The 22,035-nt window shown below is 41.0% G+C and overlaps 1 protein-coding gene and 1 long non-coding RNA gene across 2 annotated transcripts; both read left to right on the top strand.

Moving 5' to 3' along the window:
- Positions 1 to 4,977: 4,977 nt before the first annotated feature.
- Positions 4,978 to 18,739, top strand: ccdc22 (coiled-coil domain containing 22). Its single transcript, XM_062541345.1, has 16 exons — positions 4,978 to 5,422; positions 6,007 to 6,184; positions 6,845 to 6,977; positions 7,092 to 7,198; positions 7,478 to 7,562; positions 8,055 to 8,224; positions 10,776 to 10,988; positions 13,887 to 14,078; positions 14,280 to 14,399; positions 14,512 to 14,628; positions 15,010 to 15,111; positions 15,240 to 15,347; positions 15,449 to 15,544; positions 15,736 to 15,795; positions 15,941 to 16,015; positions 17,495 to 18,739. Exons 1-16 carry the CDS (start codon positions 5,373 to 5,375, stop codon positions 17,606 to 17,608), a joined length of 1,920 nt encoding a protein of 639 aa, XP_062397329.1. The 5' UTR covers positions 4,978 to 5,372; the 3' UTR covers positions 17,609 to 18,739.
- Positions 18,740 to 19,836: 1,097 nt separating this feature from the next.
- On the top strand, positions 19,837 to 21,687 carry LOC134086878 (uncharacterized). Its single transcript, XR_009939775.1, has 4 exons — positions 19,837 to 19,870; positions 21,062 to 21,113; positions 21,329 to 21,399; positions 21,614 to 21,687. It is a non-coding gene; the product is annotated as an uncharacterized LOC134086878 (long non-coding RNA).
- The last annotated feature ends 348 nt before the right edge of the window (positions 21,688 to 22,035 follow it).

The raw sequence follows: 22,035 nt of genomic DNA, 5'->3' as shown, positions 1-22,035 counted from the left end.
CCAGAATAGAGTCATTTCTGGATGCACTCGTGAACCACTGCAAGTAAGGAATTCACTGAGCTTTATGGGGAAGGAACATACTGGGACCATTGTTGACTACTCTGTATTTAAAACCACAACCATCCTCTTCTCTTCTAAGTAATGGATTTTGTAGCCATCACTAATATACTTTGTATGTTGTATAGACTTTGGCTAGATAAAGTTGTCCACCACTTTTGAGGTAACCACACACAGTGGCACATTTAGGCTAGGTATTGCTGCATGTTGTTCTCAGGCAGTTTTTCCACATAAATTGCATAACTCACACCAAGTTCTGCCAAGATACATTGTGCTGAAAGTGATGTCCTTGCCTGATCTATTTACTGTGGATTTCACATCTTTCCCTGGATGTGCAGTCATAAAAGATTTGGCAGGCAAAACCGTTAGTGGCTTGTGAAAATTGTTTTAGTTTAAACATTAAAAAAAATAGCGAGGTTAAGAAACATCTCAAATAAAATGCCATAACACCTTTGCTCTTTGTTACCCAAATATCCACTGAAGTTAGCATTCAAACCACCAGGCGCTGGCCAATCTGTAATTGCAGTACCACTTTCTACCTTGTGGGGTGCTGTATTAAATGCAATCCAAGTCTATGGAAGAGTGCTGCCAAAATAAGGTACAGTACTCCACATACCCTACAGGCCCTTAACATGTGCCAATGTGTAATCATTGCCCTGGAACTTTTCTCAGCCGTCTGACTCGGATACAATCAATTAGACTAAGTTAACATGGACTTTTATTGTTTTGTTTGTTTCATTATTTATTTGTTTCTTGTTTGTTTGTATGTCTTGGTGTCAGGGGTACGCTGGTGATTGCGCCGGCATCTTTTGCCTTGTGTCATCTTGTTACTTTGTAAATTTGTTTGTTCTTGATGTCACAGGTACGCTGGCAACTACACCACTCCGTTCGGCATTGTCTTATGTATCAGTCTTGACTGTAAAGTGCTTTGGGTTGCACTCTGTGCATGCTAAATGCATTATAAATGACTTGACTTGAAATAATGTGTAGAGTGGGTTATAGCGCCATGTATGAAGGCATTTTGGAACTGTGAACACAAGCTGTTCAGCTATTTAAAGAACAAAAATTGGGTAACACTTCATTTTAATGTGTCACTGTTACAGTGTACCTACCTAATTAGGTACAGTGGTACAACCTGTGTTACAACATGTACTATCAGGTACTATCATTGTACTTACATTATGTATTTGTGGGTACCTACATATAGTTGTTACATTGTAATACTGAGTGCTTCAAAACTTTGCCAATTTGCCTATATTTTTCATCCGAGGCAAAGGGCTGACCTGACACCTGCTGGGGTAAATCTGGTCATGATAGATTTAATGGACATAACTGGTACAGATAGTCCAGATATTGTTGCCAAAATGTAACGAATAGTTTTTTAAACAACAACAAACAATTTTAAACAATTTTCCCTTTTCACCTGTGTGGCCAGATTACCATGATTCAATGTGAAAACAAAACAACTGCACCCTAGACTAAGCTTAGACACTTTGGAAGTGGTTATGTCCTTATTTACTTCCATCTGCTATCCCTGCCCAACTTTCTCTCTCTCTCTCTCTCTCTCTCTCTCTCTCTCTCTCCAGTTTACTCTGAATGCACAAGAGTGAAAATGTTAGAAGCATCAGTAAAAAAAGTATCTTGCATGATGTTCAGGACAAGACATCTAGCCAATGGCAAATCAAAATATTGAATAATGTCTTAGAGGCCAAGTGCAGTTCTGATTGACTTGCTTTCACCAAAAATGTTTGTTTTGTCTTCATGCAATTACTTAGCCTGTGGGGTATACTACGAATCTCGCTGAACATAACCAGGCTTTCCTTGGATCGACAAATACGATAGTCGCAATCAGAGTTGAGTGGTATCACGCAACTCACTCACGGGTGAATTTGTCAAACTATTTCAGCTCAAATCTGTGCGCGTTCTCGTGGTTTTGGCCAATCGTGAAATGTGGAGATGCACAAGACTGCTTGTATTAAAAAAAGATTACTTTCACAGAGCGGCAGCGTAGTCTATGGTGGTCATTTCTAATGTCTAACCTATAAAATCAAAAGAATCGATGGTCATCAGATATTGTATGGTATGCAAGTCCAGTAGTGATATATCTGCATGCGCAACATAGTTAAAAGCGCCTTCGAGTTTCAATATGTTTGAAGAGGCGGAGCTGCACCAGTGAGATGTATGACAGATTCTCACACGTGAGAACTTTGTTTTTCAAGATAATTGATTGGTCAGTAGTCAGTAGGATTGGTCAGATGGCGGTAGTTTTTCACGATTTGAGCTATATAACTTAGCACATAACCTGCTCCCGACCAGGTTTGGTTGCGAGCATAAGATACGCTAAAACAAATCCACTTTCGTATTGCAGCATACCCTGGCTTTGAGCGCAACATACCTCGCTAACCCACTAATCGAGGTTAGTAATACACCCCACTGGATTCGCAGAGAGTCTGGCCTAGATCCATTGTTAAACGTTTATTAGTTGGTGGACGCTTTTTATATCACTGGAGTTCAATCACTAACGTTTGGTAATGAGATATGTTAACCACGGGTGACACAAACAATGATAACAATAGGCTTGCAAATGAAACGTAATCGCTCTCTCAGGAGTTTCCACAAAGCCTAAGTAAACGAGGGCGGATCACGCTATTCCAGACGGAGTACTGTAGGGAAAAGAAATTGAACGGAAGTAGCCTACGTAGACAGGCGGAGCCAGGCTAGCAATTACTGCCACATTTAACAAAACAAATTGTTTGCTAACTTTAAAGGCTTCCTATACAACTTATTCAACGTACAGTAGATATAACATATTCAAAACAGTTTAGAAATCATTGTGATGGGTAAATTACCTTTTGTGGCAAAAACAAGCTGGACATATTCTTCTTCATATTCTCTGGACATACACACGCGTCATAAGCAACGGTTAGCCATGCCAGCGAGCTATAAGAAATAGCAGCGATGGCTTCATTTTTGAGATGTTCATCATGGCAGAGCCAGCAAGACGGTTGTGAAATATGCACCCAAAAGTTATAGGGGGAGTTCCGTAAAGAAAAATGTGACAGCAAAAGTGTAAGAAACGTACGAAATAACGAATTACAGAGTGGGCCTTTAAAAACACGCAGGGCATTATCCCATCTGTGATACTCAAGTCTGGTCTTCAGAGTCCGCCTCCTCGCAATGTGGGCTGAAACCGAGTCAAGACCGAATATTTCTTGCTTTCAATTCCGAGACAACAAGACTGCGTAAGCAAAAAATGGTCTCGAGACTAGTCTTGATCTCGGCCTACATTGGAAGGAGGCTTAGCCTACTCAGAATTTTTGAGCGAGACCTTCTCACCCATTTTTTTTAAAACTCTTATTCTATATTCTAATACATATTCTAAAATATCCACCATTACAAATATTCTTATTCTAATAGAAAATTATAATATTGACTGGTGTTAAAATATATCATGGTGCTATGCTGCCCGGCCCAAAGATTTTGAGAGGATTGAAGTAGCCTGATTGATAGCAAAAGGGTGGGTGAGTGGGTGGCTGTACTTGGTTGCAAAAGGCCCTATGTTGGAGTTGTAAATTTACACTGTTAGTGTAAGCGACTCGGTCTTGGCAGTCTCGTCCCCATCACTGTACACCACACACTGCCTGCATGACAACATTTACTGACAGGGACATGGACTTTGCTGTAGGTTATCCAAATAAACCCGCCTGTCAGATGGGGATTTTGAATGACCGCACCTGTTAATCTCTCGTGGGGACAAAGAAATTGGAAATGCAGACGTTTTGCGCAACAACGTTTTGTCCTCTGCCTTCGAATGGATGTGATCTGGACTCAGTAGGTGAAGACAGCACACTTTGATCTTTGCTTCCCCAGAGCTAACTTACAATGTAACTTGCCATAGGTAGTTTAATTAACACCTGTATCTCCTTATATGGGCAAAGATGGCAGCTTTGGTTCCTGTAGGCGAACTCAAATTTGGCCCAGGAACGTGGAAATATGTGACCCTAACCACCTCCAGAGGTGATCTGGCCAGGTCTGCACAACCTGTATCGCCCAGGCCAGGCTAGAGAATAGATTAGGGTGACCAGACGTCCCCGTTTTTGGTTGCCTGTCCCCGGGAAAATACAGGAAAACTACATATGTCCCAGTTTTTTGAAGACAAAATGTATTTCAATCAGATTGATAGTCAAACTGAAAATATCCCCGTTTGGGATTATGTCCCCTGTTTTAGTCTCGGACATCTGGTCACTTTAGAATACAAGTAACTACCTGCAAGTTTGCAGTTTACAGCATTGGAGTGGACAAGATGCATGCTATTCATTTAACCCACATAATGTGGCAGACATGGTTCCTCCCATGGTTTTCCCTTTTTTCCTCCCCCTTTAAAAAAAAGAAAAAAATAGGCTATATTAAGGCTACTCTGAATATTGGAGGTCATGGCCTCAACTAGACATCCCTGGCCTAAAAACAGGTCTAAATTGCCTGTGTCATTCCACCATTATTGCATGATGACAGAATAATTGTTTTTAGAGAAGTAGACAACATCAAATTATAGCTTTGCTTTGCTGCTTAAGGAAATTCCCATGCCAAAGTTGTACAAGAAATGATTTGTCCCCAAAACAAACTTGAAGATGATGTTTGCAGGACACGCGTGCTGAATTGGCACAGTGTAGTTTATGCTGAAACCAAATACATGAACAAAGTTTTAACAAAAGTGCCCTTATGTTTTTGCCAACACTAAATTCTAAGCTCCATCCCATACCCACTCGATGTTGTGCACGTGTCTCAGCGTCAGCCTTGGTCATGCGACCCATGGGCGAAATGCACTTTAGCTTGTAGTTTTCTTACCGGTGTTGATACCTCGTTCTCCTACGATTGTGTGTGGACTCAAACCAAATATCCCACAATCCAGTGCGAATGCATATGACTTCCTGTCTAGTTTGAGATGCAGAATTTCTTCGATTGTCAAACATAGCAGCAGAACAGTTAACTGAAAACAGGCGATGTGATGAAAAATACAACGCTGTTAAAAGATAATCGAATGCTTCATGCTTACAAAAATGGGACGAACGTGTATTTTGAATCGTTAGCATACTTGAGCTAATAACCCTTGCTACCCTGGCTTTTGGAAACCTCTGGTCGCTAGAAGCTAGCCACCCTGCACTAGCTAGCTAGCTTTCTCGAAAGCTAATTTGAAGTGCAGTTAACGCTTTAAAAGTGATTTTGTATAATAACCTTATGAATTCCATTTCGGCTGAGGTGGTGGAGCTTATCGTTTCAGAAGAGAGTTATCACGAAGCTGCTAATTTCTTGCAGCGATGGAGGAGGTTGACAGAATTTTGATTCATTCGCTCAGACAGGTTGGCACGTAAGTAACTTGACGTGAAATGAGATTGTTCAAACGGGTGATATTCTTTCTCATGGTCAAAGAAACCGAGTCAGTTGAACTGTTTTATGATAGCCTTTCTATCATCAGTTGCACTTCACTTTTACAGGTTGCTTGTTTTTCAGGTGTTCAACGTCTAACAGTTAGCTTATGGCCTAACCTAACTGTTATCAAAATGTCAATCCAACTCAAGTGCAACTTCTCTTTTCAATTTGTTGTGTGAAAGATTGGAAAATTTCAAGCAATAGACTACATTTCTATATTGAGGAACTTTTGACCTGTGTGTGCATTTGATAAATCATTTGCTTGCCAGAACATCTGATCTTATGAGTGGTCTTTGCCCTGATGCTTGGTATGCATGGTGTCAGCATCACCCTTGGGAATAAAACACTACCCATGGCAACATAACCCAGTGGCACGAGTGTAGGTCAACTTAAAATGCTTCCATGCCAAAGAGCCATCTTGCAAATGTTGTGGCAGATCTTGTAGAGTCTTTTACTTTTTTTGTTGTAGTCTTTTACTTGAAATGTCACTATTGAATGTGATCTATAATCCTCTTTCTTTAGGGATGTCGGCGAAGATGTGGAGAGTGTGAAGCAGTTTACCAGCGAACTGATCGTCGAGGCTGTGGTGCGATGCCTCCGTGTTATCGACCCTGCGCTGGGCAGCGGCCTGTCCCATCTGCTGCCCCCAGGGATGTCTGCCCGCTTTCGCCTGGGCATGAGTCTAGCACAGGCCTGTCAGGTAAGACACCTGAGCTGGAGTGGGTCGGCCTATGGGCTGTGATGAGGAGGCAGCATGATTTCTGTGCAGCAATGTTGTTTGATGGCAGTGAATTGGTACTGTCATTTGCATTTGATTGCAAAGTTTTTGTTAATTTGGCTTTGACAGCAAAGGTGTCTTTATAGCCATTTTACAGTATAGATCGGTCGAAGTGCTTTACTAGCCCAACTGTTGTAAAAAAAGATAACTAACAAGATGCACGTCAGGGACATGATGACCATTGCTTTTTTGCCCTAGGGATGTGTTCTGCTTTGTTCAGATTAAGAGTAAGACAATACTGTGAAGCTTGTAATATGTATGACACACCAGTTTACACTGATTCTGCACTTGTTACTAGTTGAACTGTGGCTTTTAAAGCTTGGTAGACTGTGAAGGAAATCATTTGTTGAAACAGTTCACAGCTGCATTGTTTTAGCAGTTTGCGTTGCTGCTGGCATTAAAGTGGTCTCTTAGGACCCCAACCAGGAAAGTCAACAGTCATGACTAGGTTCTAAGGGGTTCTAGGTTCTAGGTTCTAAGGGGACAGGGCAAGAGTATGGTTCACACAACAGCCTGTTAACAAAATTGTTTTTGCTACGTTGTTAAGTGTTTATTGATCCTATTGGTTTGTCTGCCACCTAGGACCTGGGCTATAAGGGGGAGATTGGCTACCAGACGTTTCTCTACAGCAATGAACCAGAGATCAGGTCCTTGCTCATGTTTCTGGTTGAGAGGCTCCCTAGAGAAAGTGCAGAGGCCTCAGATCAGCCAGCAGGTATAATTGATGTTGAATTGAATTGATTGATTGATTGATTGATTGATTTTGTACTTGTTGCATGTGTTCTTAATTGTTGGTGAAAGCTCTCTGTTTTTTCTTTGAACTGTGTAGGTAAGTCTGTGCTCTTGCAGAAGGCCATCGCTGATCAGATCAAAGCGCAGCTGGCTATCCCCTGGCTCCCTCCGACCTGTCGATTGCCTCTCCAGTGCAAAACACAGGTGCGCAACTACGAAAAAACATGCAATGCATATCACAGCATATCTCTTCCCTTTCCCATGATCCCCCTTTTTTAACTATCTCAATCCTCTTATTCACTTATTCAGATGTTTTATAGTTCTTGTTGCTCCATGATTTGTTGTTTGTTGAGGATTAATGCTTGTAATATATGTAATGCTTGTAGTTGCATTGCTTTCCAGTGATATTTACCTGCATGACATACATGAGATGTGAACATGACATTTGACTTGTGTATTTTGTTTTCTTTGCTGTGATTTCAGAGCCGGGGTCCATGTCACAGGTTTTACTCACAGCCTCTGAGTGTTCCGTATTCGCTCAGAGTACCCCAGAACAAGCAGCCTAAAGGTGTGTAGCATTCCCATCCTGAGAGCCATAGCACTTAAGGCCTCTGCACACTGGCGCCAGCATGAGTGCAGAGCACTTAGCCTTTGGCGAATGGTTCCGTTTGATTCCATTGTTTTCAGTTGAACCCTAAACAGTGTTGAACGTTGCTGCTGTTGATGCTTATTCAGTTCTATCTGTGGGCGCCGCTCAACTAAATCCACTGTGTATGGAATAGTTAACGTTTCGGTGTGCGTGGCAAGTGGCGCCGCACTCATGCCGGTGGCTACCAGTACATGCAAAGCGCTTTTGTGGTTTTTCTGTTGTGCACAGTGCCTCAGGTGTCAAAAGTTATGCAATTAAATGCACAAGTGTGAACTTGTCCTCAGAATGAGATTGCTTTGACATTCAGAGTTGCACAGCCCCACCCTTCATGTGTCTTGATACTTGTGTGTGTGTGTGTGTGTGTGTGTGTGTGTGTGTGTGTACGTGCACATCTGCATGAATCCCTGACAGAGGTCAAGGAGTACTACAGGGACTTCTTGCCGGCGGTGACTGCCCAACCTTCCCAGCCAATCTCAGTGCCTGCCTCCCTGTTGGAGCGCCATGCCGCCGAACTCAGTGCCGCCCAGGAGTGGGAGCTTGAGTGGAACAGCCAGGGTCTCCTGTCCCGACTGACCCCCGAGGTTAGTATTTCCAGATCGGATCTGGGGACACTAATGGATCTGGGGACACTAATGTGTTAATTGTCAGCAGTCTTGCTGCCTATGAGTCAGAACTAGAGTGTAGCACTGTAGCTGCCTGGTTGCTCCAGCTGTTGACTGCCCCAACTCAAGCTAGGTAGCAGACGTAGCAGAGAAACGGATATCTATGTGAAAAATCGCCAGTGCTTTCCTTTAACACTGTTTTCTTTCATAATCATCAGAACATAATTCCAGCAAACTGACACATATCATGCGACACATTAGACTATACTGCAATGATGGGGTTTGTGGCGGTTGAAGATTCACAGAAGTGAAATCATTGATTGTAATGTATTGCACTTTTTAAAATCAAATTCATATCGATTCTCCTCACGTTCCTCTTGCTGTCCATCCAATGTGTGTGCTTTAAAAGAGAGAAGAAAACTCTGGTGTTTGTAGTCAGTCCAGGCTCATTAAATAGGGAACAAACAGTGGCTTGGAATGAGCTGCAAACTGTTCCTGCCAATCATAAACGTTGCTGTTGGAGCATGAGAGGAAAGGGTTTATGAGATTGTCCGTGAAGCGCAAGTATTAACAAACTTTAGCCAGGACTGCACCTCTAAGCACTGAGCATTCCAAGCAGAATGACATCGATTATGTGAGATTTGTACAGATGTTGGTGATGGTGCTTCAATGCCCCGGTGCCATATTACATGAACTTCCTTTAAACTTGAAAATCCTTTCTTAACTATTTGGTAACTGTGGTATTTAAGATCTGATTTAAGAACAAAAAGCCATTACAGAAGAATCATTCCCAAGTCTGATTTTCTATCCTAACGTAAGATAAGAGAAGCATATGACCGTTAGAATGGCCATTAAGCTGGCCCTGTCTTTCATCTACCACATAGGCTGGTAACGTTATAGCATCCGAGGCCGTGTGTTTAACTAACTTGGTGCTAGACCTGTTGTTAAGACATAGCGATCTCAAACACTTTTTTTCGTTTTTGTATGATCCAGCGAAGAAAACCAACGTTAACTTGATGGGACAAAGCAAAGACCTAGAGCTCTTCTTTTTTGCACTGATGTGCTTTGGCTCTCTGTTGAAACAGTCTGACATTCACTGCATGGGTCAGTTTGACCTTAGAGGTAAACGATAAAGGAATTTTAGGTCAGCTAGGCAGTGTACTATGTTTTTTGACCATGCTAGCATTACCTCAATCTTGTGCAGAGACTTGTCATTTTCATTTTGACATTGGAGGTTTCGGTTCAGTTTTCTACGAGCTGGCCGTGTCTTCACAACACACTTTAGTGTAGCCACATTTGGAGTAGGAAGTCGGTTTGTTGCCTAAACCAAGTGTGGTGTTAAATTTGGTGTGAAACATAGGCCATGTCAGGATGCAATGAGGTGATATGCTGCAATACACTGGGCAGATTTGTTTGAGGATGTACTGGGCATAGTAGTATAGAGTAATTACAGGGTAGTTTTCTCAGAGATTGTAATGCATTGAGAGCTGCTGAAATGTGAAGCTCTATCTTAATACTAAAGAACGGCTTGTAATCTATTGTAGTATTTAGCTCAAAATCGTCCTTATAGCTTTGTACAATATCAATTGAATGGAGCTCAGCTTCCAAAATACCAAAATATTGAATACTGTTTAGAGCATTTATGCAAATATTTACCATGATTTCTCAGATCAATTCTTAGCTTTGATTTTAGTGTTGACAAACACAGACAAGCACAAACACTTAGCAAGCACAAAAAGTATCTGTAGAAAGACCCGCAGTCGTGTGTGAAATGTACCATGCTTCCTCAAACGCCTCATGTCAAGCTGTCAGCTGACCTTTCCCAGCAGTTCCTGTGTCACACCCAGCAGAGAGCCGTGTTGCTGACACCATGACCTCAATGTCTCTGGGTCTTCTGACGGAGGAACAAAGAGCAAAAGAGTAGGCCAGCCTTGGTCTGAGGCATTAGCAAATTAAATCATATTTATTCCTGTGGCATATGACTCCAGCAGCAAGCAGCAGAGACTATGGAAGAAGAGTTTCTCATTTGGCACAAAGTTGCGCAGAGTGGTTGCCAAGCTAATGACTCAGTGTATTATGCGGCCACGGTGACAGACAGTTTTCAAATTTGATTTAGAAATTTAAGTTGCAAATCATTGCTATTGCTATTGCATTGTTGCCAAAAAAAGTCACAAGAGCTTTGGTTTTTGGAGCAAGCAGTTTTTTTCCGTAAAAGGTCAGATGAAGTATTGTTCAGTTTCTTCTGTAATTGTGTCTCTTGGTCAGTGTGTGGTTGTGAAGCATTCCCAACTCTGCTGCTCTCCCTCCAAGGGTCGTGAATGCTTAAATGCAATCTGCAAACAAAAATCCTAATGTTTTATGACACCTCAGAGAATTAATCTCAGAGAAGGTAATTTCCCTCTGTTAGCAAAGCAGCTACAAAGTAGGCTTTGAGGATCGCAGGTCAGGGCTAGTCCAATCTCCTCCTATTCAGTGTGTCGATCAGTCTTTGATGTTTTCCCTTTGATCTGCTCTCTCCTGTGGTCTGTAGGAATATCGCTCTCGGAAGAGAACCCGCCTGCAGCGGAGGATTGAGGAGCAGCTCCGAGTGGCCGCTCAGCCACGGGCCGACTCCCAGGGTGCTCAGCGCTCGACCTCCGACCTCGCCGAGCTGCTGCAGTCGTTTGGCGGCGCGTCGGCGGGAGGAGACGTTCTCACGAAGGGCACGCGCTTCACCCACACAGAGAAATTCACCTTCACACAGGTACGCGGGAGACACAACACGCCAGTCTTTGGTCACTTTAAGCTGGGATCTCTCACTGAGGTCTAAATATTGGTTTCATTTGAACATAACGATGGGAAGTACCTGTTCTAGTAAAACAATTGTATCTTAGATGTAACTGACTATGCTGTAGAAAGTGAGTCCAGTATGGTGCCTAACAAACATTCTGTTGATCGATACATCTCCTACCATCTCCAGACCCCCCTTCACCGGGCTCCCAAGCTTCTCCTCTGTGCAGTTGTGATCTCCATTACTGTGCTTTGATCTGTTATATATCAGTGTCTCTCAAAGTGAGGCCTGCAAACTATCCCTAGTGATCCGAGAGCAGATGTGGTAAAATATCATGCCTTAGATCAGTGTGAAGCAAAGATAATAAACAGAAGAGTCGTTCACAATATTGATCACAATAATAACCTTTTAAACCTCCCCTTTTTTAAAAAAACAAAATTAAAATTACGTTAGTGTGTCTGTAGGGACCTTCAACTTGCCCCCAAGGCTATTATATCTCTATTGCTAAATGCATATTCTAGTCCTCTAGTCTCAAAACTACTCTGATTAAAGTCAGATCATTGTTTCCCAATTAAGGTTTACAATTGTTATCATCATAGATCATAGGATGTTGTTGTCCTTTAAGGCACTATTCACCCATAGAACCCAAAAAATGAAACCTCTGACACAATAAGGAAGGTGAAAAGACATGATAAAAATGGTTGGGTGAGTTTAGAGTTAGGTGATCTATGAGGATTATTTAGTGGTTAAGAGGCCTTTGGTCTGAAAAAGTTTTAGCCATTATTTTAAATGATCTAGACATTTTGCTTATCGCTTGGACCAACCGTGATGCATGTTTGCATCCAAAAGAACACTTCCAGACCACTGTGGACAGAGTTTATGTGGTTTTGGCAGTGCTGGGGTGGAAGAAAAATATCAGATTTTATAGGACAGGCACGTTTGCACGTTTGCACTTTTGCCTTTGGTTTTTGGAGTATGTACACACTCTGTTTCTCTCTTTCAGGGAACAAGCTTTATACTCTATAAATGCCTTTTTTCTGAATGGCTGGTGCTGTGGCTATGAATTCTGAATAACATGACTTATGAAGTAGATCTGGGGAGAAAAAAGGTTAAATTACCGTTCCATTCTTCCATTCTTATGTATGGTAACTATAACAACCATAGTATGACAATGGTTGGGCCTGGAAGCAGGCTTCGCAACAATGGAATCGGCTATGAACAAGTGAACTGTCCATGCTATCGCTGTTAAGGCCAAAGAAAATTGGACAAGAAACAGAACCACTTTGTTTCTTTTGCGTGCAATAAAGGCATGACTATTGCCTGTAGTGGCAACCAGGTATTAAGTAGGGAATGCACCAATCCGTCTTTTTCAGTCTCGATACCGATGCCTGGGCTTTTTGTATCGGTCAATACCCGACCGATACCATTGCTGAATATGTAAACTGTGTACCTAATGTGGAAGAGCGATCAATGAAATGTTCAGGGTATGAGTTATTCAGGAGCGATGTTGTTACTCAGGACTTTTCCCACTTTCCAGTTGCTCATGAATGCACTTTTAATTTCTGTGAGTAAACTTCAGCTACCTTAGCCACATTTACCCTATTGTGAACGGCGAGTTAGTTGATCCTCTGGGAAATTGATTCAAACTATTTAATGGGAATTTAAAAAATGTCCAGTAATAATTTCTCATTTGAATGGTCAACATGTGCTTTAAAAAGTTAGATGGACCACGACTGATGTCAGTAAAAATCCATTTCCATGGCTCAGATGACAAACCCTATCCTTTTTTTGGGGGGGGGGGGGGGTTCAACATAAAAATTTTACACTGCCATCACTCACACCAGCAATCATTTCTGCTGTCTGCTCAACTGCTGGAGTAATTCCTCTTGTACAAACAGGCAACATCAATCTCAGAATACTTTTAGATGTGTCCTTCCTTATAAATGTGATTACTGCACCTGGCTCTAAGAAAGTCCCCAATAGAGGCTCTTGCACAATGCACAACACACTGACTGTAGTGTAACCCATCTTTGTGGTCACATAGACTTAGAGACGCCCAAGAGCCTTTCCATAAATACACAGACAAAGAATGCATTATCAGTTTGGAAAATTGGTATGGATATGGATGCAGGAAGGAATGCTAGTCACATGTAAGTGCAGAAAGGAATTTTCAAGCATTCAGCAAAAAGTCAACTCGAGTATAACAATTGATTTTCACCGTCATTCACATTGTCTTGTTTTATTGTTAAGAATGGGGATAAGATAATACATGCCTGTCCTGGTTAGTTCAGTTCAATCCAGTCCTGTTAGTTTCCATAGCGTTTTACATGGTTACATGGCAATCATAATAGCCATAGTAAAGTGGAAGATGCAAAGGAAGTCACACACAGTCATAACTGTCTTACTCAGTTCCACTTTCTGTTGCTGGCTTGCAACAGTTAATGTCAACATTTATTATTTTATTTATTTATATAGCACATTGCCACATTTAATGTTGATATACCTGATTTGGCTATCAGATGGAAGTGTAAGACCTTCTCTTTTAGAATTCATCTGGTAGTAAACCTAATGGAAAGATTTTGCAAAGGTTCCATTTTGGATGTTTTTTTTTTTTACATCAGAGAATCCATGTCTGCAAAAGACTTATCATCGTTTCACAGAATCATTCGCATACAGACGGTCAAGATTGCAAAATGGATCTTGGCCCATTTGAGTCTCTATGATGACCAACAGCACTGAAAGATTTCTATGGTTCATTTCAAGATGCTAACAGTAATGTTTAGCTAAGTTTTTGAGCGATGCAGATGAACGTGCTAGCAGATATGTTGTCATGGCAATGGTTACCCCACTTTCCTGCTCCTCTTGTTCCAGGAGCCTGAGAAGAGTGTCCAGCAGATGGCAGCAGCGGCCAGCTCCCTGCCCAGCTCGCGCCAGTCGGAGGAGGACCTGCGGGCGCAGCAGCAGGAGGAGATCGCCGCCCTCCAGCAGCAACTGCACCAGCTCTCCGTACAGATGGAGGAAGTGGGCGGAGACATGAGGCAGCTAGCCACGTCCATCAACCAGGTGTCTGGAGTTTTGTGTCCCTAAGAAATGCTGTGTAGCGTTGTCATGGTCACTCATCTGGGCCCAGCTCTCCAAAACGCTGCTCTTTACAGTAGCATGCAAGCAGATGTAACTCTTGACTCTAGACTGAATAGCTTTTTTTTCTGGAGGGTTCAATGTTCACGTTCAGCAACTTTGTTGGTTTTTGTCTGTGTTTCTTAGGTGACAGAAGAGCTGAAGGAACTCGAGAAGAGCAACTCTGGGAAGGAGGATTTGGTAAAAGTGAAGAAACAGACGATCGATCTCCTGCCAGATGGTCAGAACAATCTTGTCAAATTGCAGGTTGGTGCTCTCCTACTGCAACACTATTGTAAATTAATTGAATCTGTTTGATTTGGATTAAACAGAATCTATCTGGACTGCTGTATCCTGACTGTGTATGTGTATGTGGCAGAGCCTGGTAGATGCGAGCGTTAAGAGGCTGGAGAGTCTGAAGGCTCAATGGGAGAAGCACAAAGCCCCTCTCCTGGAGGAACAGCGCAGGCTGAATGAGCTCTGCAGCGATCAAGAGGTACCCCTGGCCTACATCTACACCACTCATACTTAGACATTAGCCTAAAAGTGCTAAAGCAAACGTAGCTATTCTTACTGACCTTTTCTAGTGTTAGAAATTATAGGAATCTCACCGTCCCTCCTCGTCAAATGCAAGGGTTTTTTTTAGAAGTTTTCTGACTTCTGACTTCTGTAAATTAAGTTTTCACAGAGCATCTGCTGGAGTGTTTTTTTTTGTTTTTGTTTTTAATACTGTATGGTATGGTACTTTAAGGGTAAAAAGCAGCATCCATTAATCTTCAGCTTTTATTGGCAGGGCACGGTAGCTGCATATGCATGGATGTGATCAAGTTGCATTAAGTGACTCCGCTCATGTCAACTTTTCATCTCTCTCTCTCAGGTGGAATCTTCTAAAATGTTGGTTGAAATCAAAGAGCTTCATGAAAAAATCCGTCAATCTGCCGAAGAGGCAAAGAAGAAGGAAGCACTTTACAAACAGTTGGTGAGAAAATCTTTCTAAAATCGAATACATTTGAATCACAAACCACAGTTAGATGGTAGACTGCCGATATAAATTATGGTTGGATGTTGCTTCTACTTTCTAAGTGTTTTTTTTTTTTTTTTCTGCAGCTAACAGAATATGAAAAATTGCCAAAAGATGTCTCGAGGTCTGCATACACTATGAGAATTCTGGAGATTGTTGGCAACATTAAGAAACAAAAAGAGGAAATCACTAAGGTACTACACCACGATAACTCTTCATTGTGATGGCTATTGCATTTCTGTGCTTTCTGTTGAAGTAGTACATGATTATTGATTAATTCCTTTTGTCATTTTAGATTTTGTCTGACACTAAGGAGTTGCAGAAAGAGATTAACAATCTGACTGGGAAGCTGGACCGTACGTTTGCCGTGACAGATGAGTTGGTTTTCAAGGTACATATCAAAACAGTGATGTAACATTTGAGAAGCTCCCTCCCTCTGCTTCTAAACTAGTCCAATTGGATTACACTCTATAATGCATCAATATACAGTATACGTTTACATTAATATTTAACAATGCACACAGCTTTTTTGGAGTGTAAGTGTCCTTTATGGTGTCCTACATGCTTCTGTGTGTTTTCTAGGATGCTAAGAAAGACGAGTCTGTCCGCAAGTCTTACAAATATTTGGCAGCCTTACATGAGGTAAGAGCGTATCCTTCTGAAAACTGTCATTTTGAAAACTAATACAATTTTTTTTTCTCTAATGGTGTCATCAAAGAGGTAGCACCTTGAGAACTGTTGAAGCTCTTGCTTGTTTGACTTACACTATCCTTTTTTTTAATATCAGAACTGTACACAACTCATTCAAACAATTGAGGACACAGGCACCATCATGAGAGAGATCAGAGATCTGGAGGAACAGGTAGGCTTTGAGTTTTGCACACTACTTACCCATAGTGCTTGTCAGACCATACTGACCCTTTGCCTTTACCATCCTTTCTAAAACGGATAGAAATTAGAAAGGCCTCTCGGGGCTTATTGCTTGAATATAAATTGGGCTTGCTTCCTATATTCATTGTCAGTCTTTCTCTTCCCTTTGTAGTCATGGGTTTACACCTTTGGATGTAGGCACTGGTGTCTGTAAATGTTCTCAAGATAATATTTATTTTCAGTAGAGGTTCACAAAAAAAGACATATATTGAATTTAACAGAGGACAGTTGAATAGCCTTTTGCTTGCAGTGGACTTGGACAGCCAGCAGAGGACAGCATTGGTCTGGTATGGTCTGGTCCGCTCTCACCTCCAGTAAGGCGAGATGTTTATGCCAATTGTTAGAGCTGGTCCGAGTGACCTTCACGTCAGGACATATCATCGAATCATATCAGTGCATATGAATCATACAGGGCAATGTGAAACACGAACGTGTCCTTTTTGCATTTGTGACGGATTACATTTGAATGACAAAGAAAACCATTGAAAAACTAGGTTTTTATCCAGACCTGACCACATTAAGCATAGTTTTGTGGAATATTCACATGTGTTGGAGAAAATATGTGCTTTGTGTGGAATGGTTAGCAGGGTGCTTGCACATATCTACAAAGTGTGTACAAATATTGAATTATTAAAAATGCTGTCTTCTACACATACACAAAAAAGCTGACCACACGCAAACAACTTAAAATGGCAAAATGTCAACAACAATACTATTTGTTTTCCAAACCTTTTAAAAAAAAACACTGTTCTTATAGGGAAAAAATAGTTTGTAATATGTCTGGAGAAAATTTGGAATTTTTATTTTGGAAAAGGAAAAGTGCCCAGTAAGGGGTGAAGTAAATGAAGCGCTCAAAAGAGCCCAAAGTTCTTTCAAACTTGAATAGTGAGTAGTTGTGGGTGGATTTTTAAAGGAAAGTGTTTGGTCTTTGTGCAGTGTTCTGTCAAATTTCTGGGTGGGATTGAAAGCTACGGAAGGCAAATATGCTATGGCTCTTATTTTAACTAAAAACATCCAAAAAATGAAAATAACCTACACATAGCAAGAAGAAGCAACTGTTTTGATGTAGAGTAATGTCAAAAACACTTATGGGTCAGTGTTGCCCAAATATCCCCCGATGTTCGCATACAAACCCATTTGGCGACAAGCCGACTATGTGTGGCCGTTGTATTAAATACAATGCAAGTCAATGGAAGTGCCATGTCACGTGGCTGCGTTCAAGACCACTCAAAGCCAGCAGAATTCAACATAGGATTCAAATAAAACTGTGTGTCATGCTTCGCGCAATTTAGTATGCAGCACATTCTCATTACTTTTTGCTAACATAAAATAGGCATTTACAACTAGAGTCTAGTCACTGGACTGTTTTGAAATAGACTGACGTGTGTCCACCACCATCCATTTACTGCAGATCGAAACGGAGAACAGCAAAAAGACCATCACCAACCTGGAGAAGATCCTGGAGGACTACAAGGCCATTCGGCAGGAGAACTCCACTCTTGCAGCCAAAATGAAGGAGGCCTGATCTCCTTGACCACCCACCACAGTGCCCTTTGAGGAGGCTGCCAAACGGAGCAGGGTGACCGCGGCGACGGCGTGTACCACGGGGGGACACACACACACCGCCACCGGAGGAGGGGAGAGGAGAGGAGAGGAGAGATGCGAAGAAGCATTCACTATCTGCACTTACCAGCCACCCCTCATCAACCTCATTGCTTCTCCTGTCCAAGCACATACTGTGCACACTGTGCTTTTGACCACAGTGTGCGCACAAAGGAGATTGTTTTTTTTTTCTTTTGAACTGATAGAACTGTTTTTCTTTTGTTTTTGTTTTTTTAAGGGCACAAACTTGAGGCAATATAATGCTGGCAATTTGAATGAGATGTCCAGTTGGTTCTGATTTTGGTTGACAGACCTGGCAGAGACTGCTTTTGCATCAAACGTAATCATTTGATTGATTGTCTACATCTCTTATGATCGATTTTTGTTTTGTTCCATATTTATCAAATCGGCTCATTAACAGCGAGAATGGAAGAATAAACTAAAACAGATGATGTTAAACTAAGTCGGCAGACTCATGAAAAATTAATTATGATTTTACTTGAATGAAAGAAAAGAAATCTTAACAGACGGTTTGATCGTGGGGACCTTTTGTAGGTAGCTGTTGGATCTATATGTTCTTGACTAATCAGCGTTTTGAATGTCAACATGCAGAACTTCCAGCTGCCATGCTGCCTGTTGACAGTTCACAATGCCTTAGACTGGAAAGGTACAATGTGAAGACTTATGGTGCAAGTAATGCTACACAGTCTTTGTACTCTGAACTGGTCAACTGCAAAATAGACTACAGTGTGAATGTCTGGGGAAACTTGTTATTCCTGTTTTGTAATCTTCATGTTAAGTGACTCCGTCTGCCTCTGTTCTATCGAAGAACAGGCTATATCAATGGGAAGAACATTCATGTTGAGAATTGCTGGAGCCTGTGCCAAGATTCACTTATTGTATGCATTTCCAAATTGTGAAAATGGAAGATAATTCTAGAATTCCAACATTAATACCAGAAAGCCCCTAAAAATACACATTTTACATCTTACCTCCATGTGTCCATCTGATAATTAAACTGTAGCCTAAACAACAGCAGGCTCATTGAAACATATTTTCTGTTTGGTGAAAATATTATTTACATTTTATATATTTATATATATATATATATATACACACATTTATTTACATTTTGTTATTTGTTGTTAATCTAATCTTAATTACTTCTTAGGAATGAGAACTGAATATAACACAGGTGTGAAATATGCAGATGTTCTCTCTTGTATGGCATATCCGTTATTTGTGAACGTGCCACATTCTGAGGTTCAGATGTACTGTATAATGATGCCTCTGCAGGACAGTAATCTTGATAATGCATCTCAATATTTGTTCAGTGTTATCCGGGACACTGATACACCTGTCCTGTACACATGAAACTTGGTGAGCTTATAGCGGCACATGGCTGATAAGGCCAATAAGGGGTTTTGCCCAAAACATACATATATGCAGACACACTCACTCGCCACACATACTATACGTGCTACCTGGCTGGGTATTGGGGGTTGCTTTATTTTCTTCACAAGTTCACAACCACACATTCACTCTGTAAATCACTTAAGTGAATAACCACTATACAGTTATTGACTATATAGTGCACTACACATGACTGGAGGTTCCAAACTTATGACAACGCCATGAGGTGGCATAGTTTGCATTGCCTTTGAATATGATCACATTGTCACAACAACCATCCCAGCTGGCATCCTGACGTCAATTTGACATCAACAAGTAGTCAAGATTTTGACCAACATATATGACGTGCATAAATATGCATAATTTCATTATATTTTGTAATGATTTCCTTGTGGTTGTAAAGAGGCCCAACAAAGGTATCAATCTAACATGTTTTTTCTGGTCCCTACATCTCAGGTCTATATTATTGACATTAAATCAACGTTGATTTGATGTCAGGAAATAAGACGTCAAATTGATGTGAAATTTATGTCAAAACAACGTCTGTTAAAATGTCTGAAAAGGTATATTATTAGCCTACTCATTGTAAATCGACGCGAGTTTTTCAACATCCTGACCCACACAGCAGAGGGTTCCAAAACGGACCCTCTGCGGCGGACTCCGTGCGGATACGCACATCGAACGCGCTCTTTCCAGTCCTAACGGCTCCTTTAGTTTTCAAATTTCTCGTTGATGAAGTGGAAGACGAAACAGCGGCGTCTGAAGGCTCACTGTAAGTATGCTCCTATATGCTTTATTTATGCAGCTACCGAGTCTATCCACTGAAAAAGTACTTCCATAACACAAGTAACCTACTTATCTAGCTTTATTTGCTGTTATTATCCGAAGATTTGCTGGTCTGCAGATATTGCTCATATTTACACACCAGCTACGGTCTAGCTGCTAGCTTTCGCAAGCTAATTTAGCCCACTTTAGACAGGGCTAAATCCTGTCCAACTAGGGCTTTGTTACCCTTTTAATGAAAGCTAAACTCAGAACTGAGTTTAAAATGAGCAACGTTTAATTTGGTTTAACGCTAACTTTGTGTTTGTGAACAACAAAAGTTGGCTTGCGTTAGCTAGCGTTAGCTTGTTAGCTAACGATAGCATTAAAGTTACAGGAAAACTAGTTTTTGTTAACGTTATGAAAGCTTAGATGTTGGACTCGGCAGTCTTTAAGAAAACGTAGGCCAATTCGGATGTGTCTAAACATCATTTATTTCTGGGAGGGAGGCTGATTTCACATTGTTCACCAGTCCGGGATAACGTTAGCTGCTAGCTAATGGTTTTAAATTATGAATGACGTTAGCAGTAGCCTGCTAGTTCTAATAAGGTAGCGCTAACCAGCTGCCGCATGCTCAAACACATAGCTGCTACGTCATAGCTCGACATTCTCTGCTGGCAGCAACAAATAGCTTTGGGACTCGTGCTTATATTTTGTACACGTTAGAAACCAGCAAACAGGCCTACTATTCAATCTAAAAAGTCCGGTTTCCAGACGTGTTTCCTGGTGACTTTTTAGATTGAACTGTAGCTGCTAGAGATTACTCTCTAACTTTTACGAAATATAAATGCACAAAGGGCACGAGGCTATTTGTTTTAAATTTTCATGTAGAAATACTGTCGTCTACGAGTTCATTTAATGACATTGAACGTTCCTTGGAGTAAGATTTAACTGAGAAGAGGCAAAATAGAAGAGGCAGTTGTTGACTTCATGTATGTCCTTGCTTTGCCTTGGCACAGACCAGACACTTTGTTGTGAATGTTTAGAATATATGGGAAGAGGAGCTAAAATGATCAGCACCATATTCTGTGGATCCCAATATAATGCATTTTTTAATGGGGTGTATTATTGGTTATGATAAATATTTGGCCATTTCTTTCTGATGATAAACGTAATGCATATTTATGTATCTGTGTTGCAGGTCATTCACAAGTGGCTCCAGTCTGGTTTGGGGGTTCTGCCATCCAAGTAAAGTAAGCTTTACAGTTTTACATTTGATTTATTTGACTTTTGGTCTAAACATTAATAATAAAAAATAACCATATGCCTGTGTAACTGGTGTTACTAGTTCAGGACGAAGTGAAGGTAAATGTCAACATGCTTAAATGCCTTTGTCTGCTGTAATAAAACCCACCCTCTACCTCAAAAGCTCTCTAATGAAATGTACATTTATGTATCTGCGTTACAGGTTATTCACAAGTGGCTCCAGTCTGGTTTGGGGGTCTACGCTTTCTCATCCTGTCCTGCCACCCAAGTGAAGTAAGCTATACAGTTTTACATTTGATTTATTTGACTTTTGGTCTAAACATTAATAATAAAAATAACCATATGCCTCTGTAACTGGTGTTACTAGTTCAGGATGAAGTGAAAGTAAATGTCAACATGCTTAAATGCCTTTGTCTGCTGTAATAAAACCTACCCTCTACCTCAAAAGCTCTCTAATGAAATGTACATTTATGTATCTGCCTTACAGGTTATTCACAAGTGGCTCCAGTCTGGTTTGGGGGTCTACGCTTTCTCATCCTGTCCTGCCACCCAAGTGAAGTAAGCTATACAGTTTTACATTTGATTTATTTGACTTTTGGTCTAAACATTAATAATATAAAATAACCATATGCCTCTGTAACTGGTGTTACTAGTTCAGGACGAAGTGAAGGTAAATGTCAACATGCTTAAATTCCTTTGTCTGCTGTAATAAAACCTACCCTCTACCTCAAAGCTCTCTAATGAAATGTACATTTATGTATCTGCGTTACAGATTATTCACAAGTGGCTCCAGTCTGGTTTGGGGGTCTACGCTTTCTCATCCTGTCCTGCCACCCAAGTGAAGTAAGCTATACAGTTTTACATTTGATTTACTTGACTTTTGGTCTAAACATTAATAATAAAAAATAA

Source organism: Sardina pilchardus, chromosome 7 (assembly GCF_963854185.1).
Source record: "Sardina pilchardus chromosome 7, fSarPil1.1, whole genome shotgun sequence".
Classification (NCBI taxonomy): domain Eukaryota; kingdom Metazoa; phylum Chordata; class Actinopteri; order Clupeiformes; family Clupeidae; genus Sardina; species Sardina pilchardus.
The sequence above is the reverse complement of the archived record's forward strand: the minus strand, read 5'-3'. Positions and strand labels throughout refer to the sequence as shown.